General features: G+C 41.1%; 1 protein-coding gene across 1 annotated transcript in view; it reads left to right on the top strand.

Moving 5' to 3' along the window:
• Positions 1 to 547: 547 nt before the first annotated feature.
• The window catches only part of LOC126234593 (esterase FE4-like), an 84861-nt gene continuing 72200 nt past the window's right edge, over positions 548 to 13208 (top strand). Inside the window, exons 1-2 of the mRNA XM_049943308.1 lie at positions 548 to 699; positions 1319 to 1456. Of these exons, the coding sequence (XP_049799265.1) occupies positions 634 to 699; positions 1319 to 1456 (204 nt within the window). The 5' untranslated portion in view covers positions 548 to 633. The remainder of the gene's footprint in view (positions 700 to 1318; positions 1457 to 13208) is intronic.

A 13208-nucleotide genomic window follows, 5' to 3' on the forward strand; every position in this document is an offset into this window, starting at 1 on the left:
CAGAAGATGTGCATTAATGAAAACAATGTAAGCGAATATCTAACTTCAAGCAAAGACCGCCAATGTGATAAAATGTTGTCTTTTAGACTAATCGATTTATCTCTTGTTCGATATGCATACACGGTCACTAGTGCTATTATTTCCCACAGTATTTTATAAAATACATCTTGAAGCATATTCAAACAAATTGTTTCACATTTTACTTTCTTAGTCAAAATAGCCCATTTCGTTTCCTGTCAATTCCACTTATTTCATTAGAGGAGCACATCTTTGAACTCTGTTGGTTAACATATAAAATTTCTTACAGTTCAGTTATTTAACTAATCTTCTTTTGATTTCTCATGACGCACAGAAATATGATAACATTGATAACACAATTTATCTGCAGATTACGTCAAAGAAGCTCTCTGAAGCACATGACTGTCCGATTTATTTTTCACGTGATATAATCTGTATAGTTATCAAGTAATATCCCTTATTGTCGTTACAAATTGTGACCTAGATATAGGTTGTTCTCCTTTATTTTTTTCCTGGTAACAGGTCATTAGTGACAGTACTATATATCTGTGAGAACTGAGACAAAGATACTCACTTCGGTCACCAGCAGCTGTCGTTGAAGTAAAGGAGCTCTCTATGACGATGGCGACACTTCGCTTATTCGTTCTTTTACACCTCTTTTTAATACCAGTCGCTATATCAGTGAGTTTTCATTTCCTCAGCACAGTTCATTACTTTTCGCTCTAGGCATTCTATTCTCAGTGATATAATATATGAATGTGTCAAAACAACGAAATCACACATCACCAGTGACTAATATTAATGACTATTTGTTCTACAGTATTAGCTTCAGATTCAGAAAAAAGTCTAGAATTTTAATTCGCCGTGATAGCTGTGTCCAACATAAGATATTTAGACGTTCTAAAATGTGTAAATGATCCCTTGGTCGCCAAAGAGAAACGTTAAATTCTCAACAGAATCAGTTCATTTTTGTTTTTTGTAAGCCATCGGGACTTCCTTCACAGCCCACTAAAAGTTTATCTGCAGACAGGAAGTTTCGTTTCGTGACAGTACTCCTGTGACGGTCAAATAACCATTGCACCTCTTGTATTTTTTTAATGTCTACTCATCTTCCATAACTGTCCTCTCTTATGTCTTGCAGACAGTTCGCTATTGGTTTTTCCGTGTACTGCACAGGTAACATGTTACAAGTTTTAGAGCAGCTTTTTGAGACGTGAAATGGGTCCCCAGTTCATAATCTGGTATGTAAACATTTCTTATTATTATATCATTTTAAATGTTTTACTTCAATCTTTCGCAGGCTGTTGAGTATCTTACAGTCGACACAGAAGAAGGTACACTGAGAGGTCAGATGGGTGAAACGTATACAGGGAAACCCATGTACAGGTTTGAAGGAATTCCCTATGCGGAGCCACCAGTTGGAGACCTCCGATTCCAGGTAAGCAGCTATCACCATCCACTTAATGTTCCTGGGCCAGGTAAAACTAATATAGAAATCACTATCTATGTATATTTTTCTCAGGCGATTTAAAAAGTATAGAAATAGCAGATTCAAATTTTATGATCATAGCTCCAGACAGGCTATTTATTGAAATGCTTAACATTTTAATATCAGAAGCACCACTCGGCAGTACGAAGAGTGAAGAATTATGTGACACAAAAACTTTTACTTGTTCCGACTATACTGATCATAAATGTCTACACGTTTCTAAAGGCCGGAACATAGTAATTACGACATACAACGCAAGTACAGCCACACACATATAGAGTTCCTCTGTCAGTCTTCGTACATAACGACCACAGCAGAATAATTGTATATCAATCAGCCGTGTGAAAATCACAAAAAGCTGTCTAAACTAGTCGAAGCAAAGGCTTAAGACTTTCAAAATTTTATGAACGTTTGGTAGTTTCAAATGTTACAATTAACAACAAAGTGGACTGTAGATGTCATCTACCGTATTTGCTCGGAAATTAAGCGAATAACGGCTCTAGGTTCTTAAGAGCAAAATTATTCGTTGAGTTTGGTTAATAGGCAGGTTATGTAATTGAATGGCTTCAGAGTATACTGCCAGGTGGAATCATATTTATCTGACGCAGCGCCGGTGTTGGGTTGGCGCCCAACTAACAATGATGATCCCGTACAAGGCAAACTTAAAACTTCATCATCTTGTTTTCTTGTTTCTTAGTCCATCACTCAGTGAAACCCATGCAAGTGTTCACCTAGTTCCCAGCAAGTCTAAACCACTAAAACCACTTCAAGTTAATCACTTTCTTAAGGTCGTCTTTTTACGTCAATGTTTAGGAAAAACTATTGCCACCGGAAACCATCACTCACTGTAAAGTGAGATGAGTTATGTTTATAGATTAGAACAGATGACATCACACAGTATTTATTTCCGTTGTATTGAATAAATTTGTAATGGGTCTCAGCTACTTGTCACTCCATCTCCTACATATCTCTATGTTTCCAGATCGTTAAAAAAAGCTCGTTCCATTTTTTAAAAGTTAAGGTACATCTATTTCAAGCAAGAATTTTTAAATTTCACCTTCAGTATCTCTGGATTACAGAAATAAATTTAAGTAAATTAAGGCACCATGGTAAATTTTTAATGGACTCTGTGAGTATTCAAATCGCCAATCCTAGCCCGTGCAGTCGAAAATTCGGTCTACACTTTCAGTTTTTCAGCTAAGATCGATGATGTCCTTTTTCCCCACACTAAGACAGCTATCTTACTAAAAGTTCATCTCAGAACGTGGAGTCGTGGGACATACATTTGAAATGAAATTACAAATCAGAAACAGTACTGAGGTAAGGTTATAAAATGTTAATGAAAAATCTTTCGTATAGTTCCCTCATAATTTAAAACGCTATAAACGCTTGCTACCAGTTTTATCAGGCAATAATAATTAGGATTAACGAAATTAAGTAGCATATATTGACACTGCCAGTATGGTATTGCATCACTTTAGAATACACATAGAATGAGATTTACCCTTCACATCAGAACGAATATTGAATGAGATATAGACTTTACTCTAATTACTAAGAATATGAGGCCGCTCAACTAATTCAATAATTAGCCACTCGCATGTGTGCACGCCCCGCACAGCTGCTGAACTATCCCTAGTTTAATCCAGTACTAGTGTGTCGATTACACGACGGCAGCGACAAAACACGCCAGTCAGAATGCAATGGGCTTTCTGGATCACTACACCGAGTTCAGGTGGCCTCTTCTTGGGGCCGCTACTGTGTATCGCTACCACAGCGAGTTGAGGCGGCCTCCGCTTGGTGACACTGCAGTCGGTATCCGTTTTGTTCTCCTATATCGCTCTCTGTACCCAGCAGCCGTTACCTTCGACTTGTACTTCGATCTCTGCAGCCCTGAGCTGCATATCCATGTCATAGTTCGATCTCTGACAATCCGCCCCCCCCCCCCCACTCCCCCCACCCCCACCCGATCTCGACTGTCTTACACTGCTGGCTCGATTGCTGACTCATGGTCTGCCATCTTTGTTCTCTTAGTTAGCACTCCCTGCTCCGTAATCTCGCTCTGCACAGTTTGATATGTAATCCCTGTCCCAAAGGTGTTACAATTGTAGTTCAATCAATCACCCTCTTTTTCCCTGTCTTTGTTTTCATAAATCAATCTAGGTTTTTCTGATCCACCGACTTGCTCTCAAAGTTAAATATATGAATCTAGCGAATTTACACTGCATAAACTTTTGAACGGATGTCGTCTAGGTATCGTGGCTCATACAGGCTCTCAACCTCACGTTACACTGCTCACTTTATCCTCGAGTATGAAAGGTTAGTTTACATTGCTTCATAATGGAAACTGTGTGTTACTTGGGTCGAATTACCCACTGAATAGTTGATTTATCAACATTATTTCATACTTAGACTAAGTGCTAAATGGCACAACGACTTTCTCAGACTTCTTATCAAGCTAGCTCCTAACTTATAGACCCTTTTTTCCGGCTAAACATCCATCAGGAGAAACTCTCGGGAACAAGTTGAGTATTTACTACGAATGGAAATGTACAGGAAAGTTATCGCTCAACGTTCCAATGATGTGAACTCCATTGGCGGCAGAATTTCAGTTCAGGGAACGGGGATGGGGAAGGAATATGCTTATAGTCAGAAGGATATAACTGTTCCTGTATTTGTTTTGCAATGGTTTTCCATAAGCGTCTAACATAGTAAAAGGAGACGAAAATTTGGAATCTTTATTTCCTAAAAGCGAATATATCAACGTCCATAATTTTACTCTACAGTTAACATTTAAGTGCCTAGGAGAGGGTTCATCACAACACTTGTAGACTATAGCTGTAACCTTCCACTCCAGAATATCACGCGCAAAAAACCAACACTCAGATCTTGGTGATCGTGCTGTAATTTCTCTTATATTACTACAATAATCATTTCTCCCTAAGTAGGTTAGTGTCAGCAAAATATTTTGGCATACAGAGGAGAAAATTTGTGATCGAAATTTCGTGAAGAGATTGCGTTGAAATGACTGTGACACCAAATTGTTTATCACATCTGCGACAGTGTCTCCTCTAGCTCGTGGTAACACTAGACGAGCTGACCTTCTTTGAACTTTTTCGATGCGCTCCATCAATCGTACTTGGTAGGATACAACACCGTGCAACAGTATTCCAGAACAGGACGGACAAATATAGTATAGATACTCTCTTTAGTAGACCTACTATATTTTCAAAGCGTTCTGCCAATAAAACGCATTCTTTGGCTCTCCATACCCACAACGCTTCCTGTGTGATCGTTTTAGTTTAAGTTCTTTGTGATTGTAATAACTAGTTATTAATTTGAATTGTGTGGTTTACCGTGCTACCAAAATTTAACGGATTCCTTTTAGTAGTCATGTGGATGGCCTCACATTTTTGGCTATTTAGAGTTCGTTTTTACTTTTCACACCGGACATATATCTTATCTAAAACATTCTCCAACACGTTTTGGTCTTCTGGTGACTTTACTAGAGGTAAATTACAGTGTCGTTCGCAAAATATCCAAGAAGGCCGTTCATATTGTCCCCTAAATCGTTTATATTCATTAGGAACAGCAGATGGCCTATAACACTTCCTTGGAGAACACCAGATATCACATTTGTTTGATTTGATGAATTTCCGTCGATTACTATGAAAATGTGACCTTACTGGGAGGAAAACAGGAATCCAGTCGCACAACTGAAACGATAATCTACTGGCATACAATTCGTTTAGACATCACTTCTGAGGAACGGTGTCGAAAGTCTTCTGGAAATCTAGAAATATGGAATCAATTAGAGATCTCCTGTCGACAGCACTTATTACTGGGTGTGTATAAACAGCTTGTTGTTTACAGGAACTCTATGAAAACGGTTAATGCGGAACGAGATTAATACACTATACGGCATTGTGTACTGTAGACAATAGGGAAACAATTTGGAGAAGATGACTGAATGAACATGACAATGCATCTGTGAGACCTTGTGGAAGAGTGGTCTGCCACTGAAACTTCCTGGCAGATTAAAACTGTGTGCCGGACCGAGACACAAACTCGGACCTTGCCTTTCGCGGGCAAGTGCTCTACCAACTGAGCTACCCAAGCACGACCCACAACCCGTCCTCACACCTTCCATTATGCCAGTACCTCGTCTCCTACGTTCCAAACATTACAGAAGCTCTTCTGCGTGGTTCTCAGAAGAGCTTCTGTGAAGTTTTGAAGGTAGGAGACGAGGCTGCGAGGACGGGTCGTGGGTCGTGCTTGGGTAGATCAGTTGGTAGAGCACTGGTCAACGAAAGGCAAAGGTCCCGAGTTCGAGTCTCGGTCCGGCACACAGTTTTAATCTGCCAGGAAGTTTCATATCAACGCACACTCCTCGGCAGAGTGAAAAATCTCATTCTGGGCTGCCACTCATTCACAGACAATCAAGCATCTCATTGGAAGTCTCCCCAACACAGTCGAGCCGTCATGAAGGTGAAGTCTGGACACGCATCATATTAATCTTCAATAATAGTGGCTACTTTTGATCAGATAGTATATCTGGAGAGAAATTATTCTAAAAACACAGCCACTTTAATTCAGACTTGAAGTCTTGGTATCTGAGCTATTACTGTCAATAGAGGCAGGTAACTGTCGACATACAGTGACTATTATTAAACTGCTGTTTGTAATTAATCTCAAATTCGCAAATTTACTCTTGTGCTGAAGTCTGCGTTGCTTTTAACAGCAGTCTGAACGCTAAAAATCGAGAAATAAATTGTTTTACTGTCATTTAATAATTTAATCCTTTCTGATTATATGTGTAATTCATCAAAAAACTAGTTATAGAAACCTGTTTTATCAGATTTTTATGTTAAGAGTTCACAGCTAAATGCTGATCAGTTCTTTTACGCGTTAACTAAGATTTATGTAATTTCGAAACGAAATGACTTAAAAGACTTTAGCTTGTAGCTACCTGTGAAGGAAATGTTCTTCTTTGCCGTGCTAGCATCTCCGTTACAATTCAGGCTTTTGTTTGAGCTGTGGTGTTAATGCGATCACTTTCTTGGAATTTGAATTGTTTTCGACGTCGATGCCTGGCCATCTACCGGTAGTGTGTATTTTACTGAGTTACAAAGCCACACGTTTCGCCGTCGAGAAGCGCTGGTCCCCAAACACAAAAGGAAACGCTTCTGGCCGGCCGGAATGGCAAAGCGGTTCTAGGCGCTAGAGTCTGGAACCGCGCGACCGCTACGGTCGTAGGTTTGAATCCTGCCTCGGGCATGGATGTGTGTGATGTTCTTAGGTTAGTTGGTTTTAAGTAGTTCTAAGTTCTAGGGTACTGATGACCTCGGAAGTTAAGTCCCATAGTGCTCAGAGCCATTTGAACCATTTGAAACGCTACTGCGTTTACTGGTGAGGCCCAGCTTCTCCGGGCCTGGGAGGCGGACAGTACAGACGAAACGCCAAGAACCTTAAATCCCGCTTGTCTTTGTTTTCAATGACTCACAGCTGGCACAAGAAACTCGCTCACCGTCGTCTCTTTGGCACGAGAAAAGCAGACAAGGTCGCTGGACCCGCTGCCCACAGGAAACAAACGTAACGGAAGCACCGTCCTCTGCTGTTTCGAGACCAGTCCGAAATTTCTCCGAAAAAGTGAAGTTGTTAATAAACACTTCTTGCGGGAGTGTGAGAGTTTCCTAGGTGTGCACACAGCGTCGGAAATTTATCTTCCTGGAACTCGGAATCGAGAGGAGAAGGGCAGCCAAGTAAGCATCTTCTATTGGCCGCCACTAATATTTCGCCAATCAGCGAAAAGAAGTGACACATAACTTCAGCTCTCTCGTCTTCTGTTGGCTAACACTAACTTGGAACTCGGCGTCTTGAAGCCTGGAGACATTATATCCGTTTTATCATCTTCATCTACTGCTTCTTGTGATGTTATCGGCTTGTCTTTAGTTCTTGGCTTCTGAAATTGGTGCTCTTAGCTTCTGACTGATTTCCTGACTTCGCTAATGGCCCTGATGACACTTACTGCTTGTCTCTGTGACTACACGCATACATCCTGACTACCCTCGGATTCCTTGTTAGTTCCCACGTGCCCCTTACAATTAGAATCCCCTTCAAAGCGATAGTTCGATTTCGCTTACAGCCCAATGCTTACGTTACTAACATTTGGCTTTTATATTTTGTGCATTTTCGGAAGTCGATATTCATTTTTTAGTCTTGCGCTACTGTTGCAGTTTAATTCCCAAAGCCAACTCGAGTGTTACTCATATTCATAAAACGCCGCCTGTATTATGCGGCCACACACATATCTCGGTCAGAGAATGAATCCCTCGCAGTAAATTACCTGTTGTGGACATGTAGACTAGTGGCGACCTCCAGAAGACAGCCGCTCTTATCCTTCCAGTGGTATGCGAAGGAGCGAGGCCCATTCACCACACGCCACTGTAAACACCACACGTAACAACACGGTGACGTACATTTGTCCGTGGCGCAACTAAGCCATTTCGAGAACTGCAAGGCCAAGTTGCCGCCTCAGCCACGCGCATCTAAAGATCAACGTCCATTACCTAGAACCTGCCTAGCTTCAAAGCCAGTCGCCGCCGACGTGTAAAGCTGATATAAAACGTCGGTAAATTTGCCGACTCATACATACCCTGAGACCATTTATTAACGACGTTCTTGTTTTCCTTAATTTTTTTAGCAAATTGCTATATATGACAACTTCTGTTTTCTCCTCTCAATCAATTCGAAGGTCAGTGTATTTACCCTTCAGAGCTAACTTGGGGTTTAATCGGCAATGATCAGACCTGGCGCCGCAGATACAAGAACTTCATAAAATTTTATCAGTTTTGCATATTTCCTATCGATTAGTAACATTTTTAACACCAGCGTGAGACGTATTTGTATGTTACCATATTTTTTATGCCTAACGTGGAGCTCAAAGTCACGAGAGTTACCTTAGGTAAAACTTTGACAGCGCTTATTAGTGCATTTCTCTTAAGGAGAAATGGATTTCAAGGATTGCCTCACAAAGTCACAGTCTTAATGTGAATCTTCGATTTGTGATTGCAATGGATGTGGAAATACTTATGTTTCTTGTTAGTGTGAAACATTCCAGACAGAAACCCATTAAAGCCTCAATAAGGAAGGTAAACCACTTTGATGAAGTTAGAAACACAGAGACAATTTCTGAATCTGTATATACACTTGAAACGTCGCCTTAGAAAAATTAATGAATTACCGTGCTGATAAACCTTTTACATTATTTGCTTTTCAGAGAGCTGAGCAAAACTGAACGTACTCAGACATTTCGCCCCTTACCTATTCTGGTCAACACTAAACTGACACACAATATTTTTTAGCGCAACGCAATCTGACTTTCAATAATCCCTACAAGAGAATGGCCCTGACTAAATTAACCTATACGTTTCACAAATCACTTACCTCACAAAAATCTTCGTTACTCAAACTACTGCAATACAGGGAGCGCCAATACTGCTAGCTAAATAAAAGCTTCAAACTACTCAAGGCACTAACTACTGATAGGCATAGTTAGCAAATGAAAGATTTTGATAGAGAAAAAAAAAATGTATTTACCTTAAAAGTGTTCAAAAGTCATAATATATATAGCAGTTCATGACATCTATTCTTACAAATGTACTGTTTCTGATAGACACACGTCCAGATCATCCGCTCTCAAAATTCCGCCATTTCTCTCCCTACATCCACCACTGCTGGCGGCTCACCTCCAACTGCGCAACGCTACGCGCTGTTCACAGCCAACTGCCCAACACTACAATAGCCAACAACAATGCAAACCAGCTACAGACTGCACTCAGCTCAGCCAGTGATTTTCATATAGAGCGCTACGTGGCGTTACCAATATAAAAACCAAAACAGCCTACTTACATAGCTCCCATGCTCCCCACAATAAGTTTTACAAATTGTTATGGGCACTGGCCAATACATATTTGTTAAAATTTTTTCACAGTTACAATAACAAAGAAACCAAATGCACACACTTACTGATACAATGTTGGTCAAAAGCTAAAATTTTCTCACAGTCCATTAAGACAGTCCTGATCGTTCATCACAGTAAAATTGCAGTGTTTTTCTCAAAGTCTGAGCAGCAAAAGAAAATGCACACAGAAGTAGTGGATTTCCATTGAGTCCTGAAGAAGTAGTGTTGTCCTTCCAATGGAAAGACAGTGCTGACTCTTGACATGCAGACAGGTAATGGGCCACAACAGAGCAAACCCACAGCAGAGTCAGTCGAAGTTTTGAAGAATATTGGTAGGTAGGTCATAACAGAGCAGACCACTGTAGTCTTGTTAGAGATTACGGTATTGGTGGGCCACCAGAGGTGCAGACCCACTGCAGTCCTTGTAGAAATAATGGTATTGGTGGGCCATCAAAGACGCAGACCCACTGCAGTCCTTGTAGAAATAATGGTATTGGTGGGCCATCAAAGATGCAGACCCTCTGTAGTGCTTGTAGAGACGGCCAGCAGCCATCTGTTGCGACTGTGCAGGTGCCCAATCACCATCGAAGAGTCTTGCGGATAATATAGAAAGTCCATAAACCACCACTTGTGCGCTCACAAAGTTTTTGAAACTGTCCTTAGAACCAGCAATGCTGTTAACCAGTCCCTTGCTGAATTATCAACACATGTGCAAGCACTAACAGTCCCAACATCTCACATACTGTGCATATAATATGACCAACAGAAACGAGTGCAGTGAAATGTAACTTATAAGTTACTTAATTTGATAAACTGATGTCAATTACAATTTTCTAACATAAGAATACAATAACAAAGGTACAAAATACATCATTAAAGAACATAACAATAGGGATAACATTTGTAGTAAAACAGGCTTTACAAAAGAATAGAAATAAACAGATTCATCAGTGTTACTGGAATTATGACATAATTAAATAAATAAAATAATGAGAATAGTTTTCGAAACATTAATTTCACACATGAACGTTAAAACAAAACAGAATAAATAATGTCTAAACATCTTTACAAAGTAAATAACACATTATTAGAAAAATTCTACAACAAAACTCTTATTAGCTAAACACATAAAGACAGGAAGAACACAAACACATAGTGGGATAACACAAAAGGAAAGGACAGGGTTTGTTTTACTGCAGTATTTTGCAAACATTTTTTTTTTTTTGGAGATCTCCCTTCGTTCATCATTATTCCCAAAAAGTCCTATCTAAGCCTGCTTTCTGTATTCTGTTCATCCTCTTTCAAAAATAGTTTTTCTCCACTGTACACTACTTTTTTGGCCAAACTATTTTCTTATAGCTTCTCAATGCATTTCTTCCAATTCAGCACAACTCGTTCTCTTATATAGCCTACCCCACCTTAAGCTAACTTAAATCTACTGAGCTCAGATGCTAAACTAAGGGGAGAGGCAATGCAGCAGCACAAAACAATTAACACAAACAGCAAAGACAAAAAACAATGGAAATTGGCAAAGCAAGCAGCAGTAAATGTAATAACTTATATCTGATCATGACAAACCCACAAGCAGAAAAAATAGTACACTAAAGACAACAATGCAGATAAGGGAAATGTATATTCACATCTTAATGTCTATGTAATTAAAGTGGTGCACCACAAAAACTTATTCTACAAAAAACTACCAAGTACTTGAAAAGAAAATTATGTATGCAGTTACTGTTATTAGTCCCTTCTTATTGTTCTTTCCTTTCCAAGTGCTTCTTTTTCGAAGAATGTGGATCATAAAATTATTATTTAATAGATCTGTTGACAGAAAGTGTTCACATTAGCAAATGCATTTAATTTTATTTTATGAAACCAATGCTGCAAGACAGCTGGAAACCAGATATCAAATGAAATAAGCAACTACGTACAAAGTAAAGCATAAAAATATCATTCAATAGTCATGTGGCATTTCATAAGTTAGTAGAAATTCTCTCAACTCTCGTAGACTGACGCTTGTCATAATCAGGTGTGCAGATGTAAGTATTTTTCCAAGTAATGAGCGTGTCGTATTTGCGATGCTTTCTAGAAAGGAATGTCAATAGCGAGGTTAATGGCCTCTCCCTTTTTTTTGTTGTGCTTCTGAAAGGCACACACTAATGGCTTTTTTTTCCAGGCGACTTTTGCGCAGCTGGGTGCTTAAAGTAACCTACCTTCCTTACCGAAATATTTACGACATAAGTTTCCGCTACAGTGACAGTTTGACACAAATAAAATTTCACAGGTCGAAATATTTGCGTTCCAAATCTGTAGAAACAAAATCCTATAAATATAACAGTGTCCAAAAAATTTTCGCTGGCATTGTGATACACTCACGCATTTGGACACATTTCATAACTGTTAAAGTACGATTCTTGGTTTCCAACATCCTTTTTCACAAATCAGTGTCCCTAACCACTACTCATTTTTCCTTACCTTATTACACATATACATACACTCCTGGAAATTGAAATAAGAACACCGTGAATTCATTGTCCCAGGAAGGGGAAACTTTATTAAAACATTCCTGGGGTCAGATACATCACATGATCACACTGCCAGAACCACAGGCACATAGGCACAGGCAACAGAGCATGCACAATGTCGGCACTAGTACAGTGTATATCCACCTTTCGCAGCAATGCAGGCTGCTATTCTCCCATGGAGACGATCGTAGAGATGCTGGATGTAGTCCTGTGGAACGGCTTGCCATGCCATTTCCACCTGGCGCCTCAGTTGGACCAGCGTTCGTGCTGGACGTGCAGACCACGTGAGACGACGCTTCATCCAGTCCCAAACATGCTCAATGGGGGACAGATCCGGAGATCATGCTGGCCAGGGTAGTTGACTTACACCTTCTACAGCACGTTGGGTGGCACGGGATACATGCGGACGTGCATTGTCCTGTTGGAACAGCACGTTCCCTTGCCGGTCTAGGATTGGTAGAACGATGGGTTCGATGACGGTTTGGATGTACCGTGCACTATTCAGTGTCCCCTCGACGATCACCAGTGGTGTACGGCCAGTGTAGGAGATCGCTCCCCACACCATGATGCTGGGTGTTGGCCCTGTGTGCCTCGGTCGTATGCAGTCCTGATTGTGGCGCTCACCTGCACGGCGCCAAACACGCATACGACCATCATTGGCACCAAGGCAGAAGCGACTCTCATCGCTGAAGACGACACGTCTCCATTCGTCCCTCCATTCACGCCTGTCGCGACACCACTGGAGGCGGGCTGCACCATGTTGGGGCGTGAGCGGAAGACGGCCTAACGGTGTGCGGGACCGTAGCCCAGCTTCATGGAGACGGTTGCGAATGGTCCTCGCCGATACCCCAGGAGCAACAGTGTCCCTAATTTGCTGGGAAGTGGCGGTGCGGTCCCCTACGGCACTGAGTAGGATCCTACGGTCTTGGCGTGCATCCGTGCGTCACTGCGGTCCGGTCCCAGGTCGACGGGCACGTGCACCTTCCGCCGACCACTGGCGACAACATCGATGTACTGTGGAGACCTCACGCCCCACGTGTTGAGCAATTCGGCTGTACGTCCACCCGGCCTCCCGCATGCCCACTATATGCCCTCGCTCAAAGTCCGTCAACTGCACATACGGTTCACGTCCATGTTGTCGCGGTATGCTACCAGTGTTAAAGACTGCGATGCCACGGCAAACTGGCTGACACTGACGGCGGTGCACAAATGC

Source organism: Schistocerca nitens, chromosome 2 (assembly GCF_023898315.1).
Source record: "Schistocerca nitens isolate TAMUIC-IGC-003100 chromosome 2, iqSchNite1.1, whole genome shotgun sequence".
Lineage (NCBI taxonomy): Eukaryota > Metazoa > Arthropoda > Insecta > Orthoptera > Acrididae > Schistocerca > Schistocerca nitens.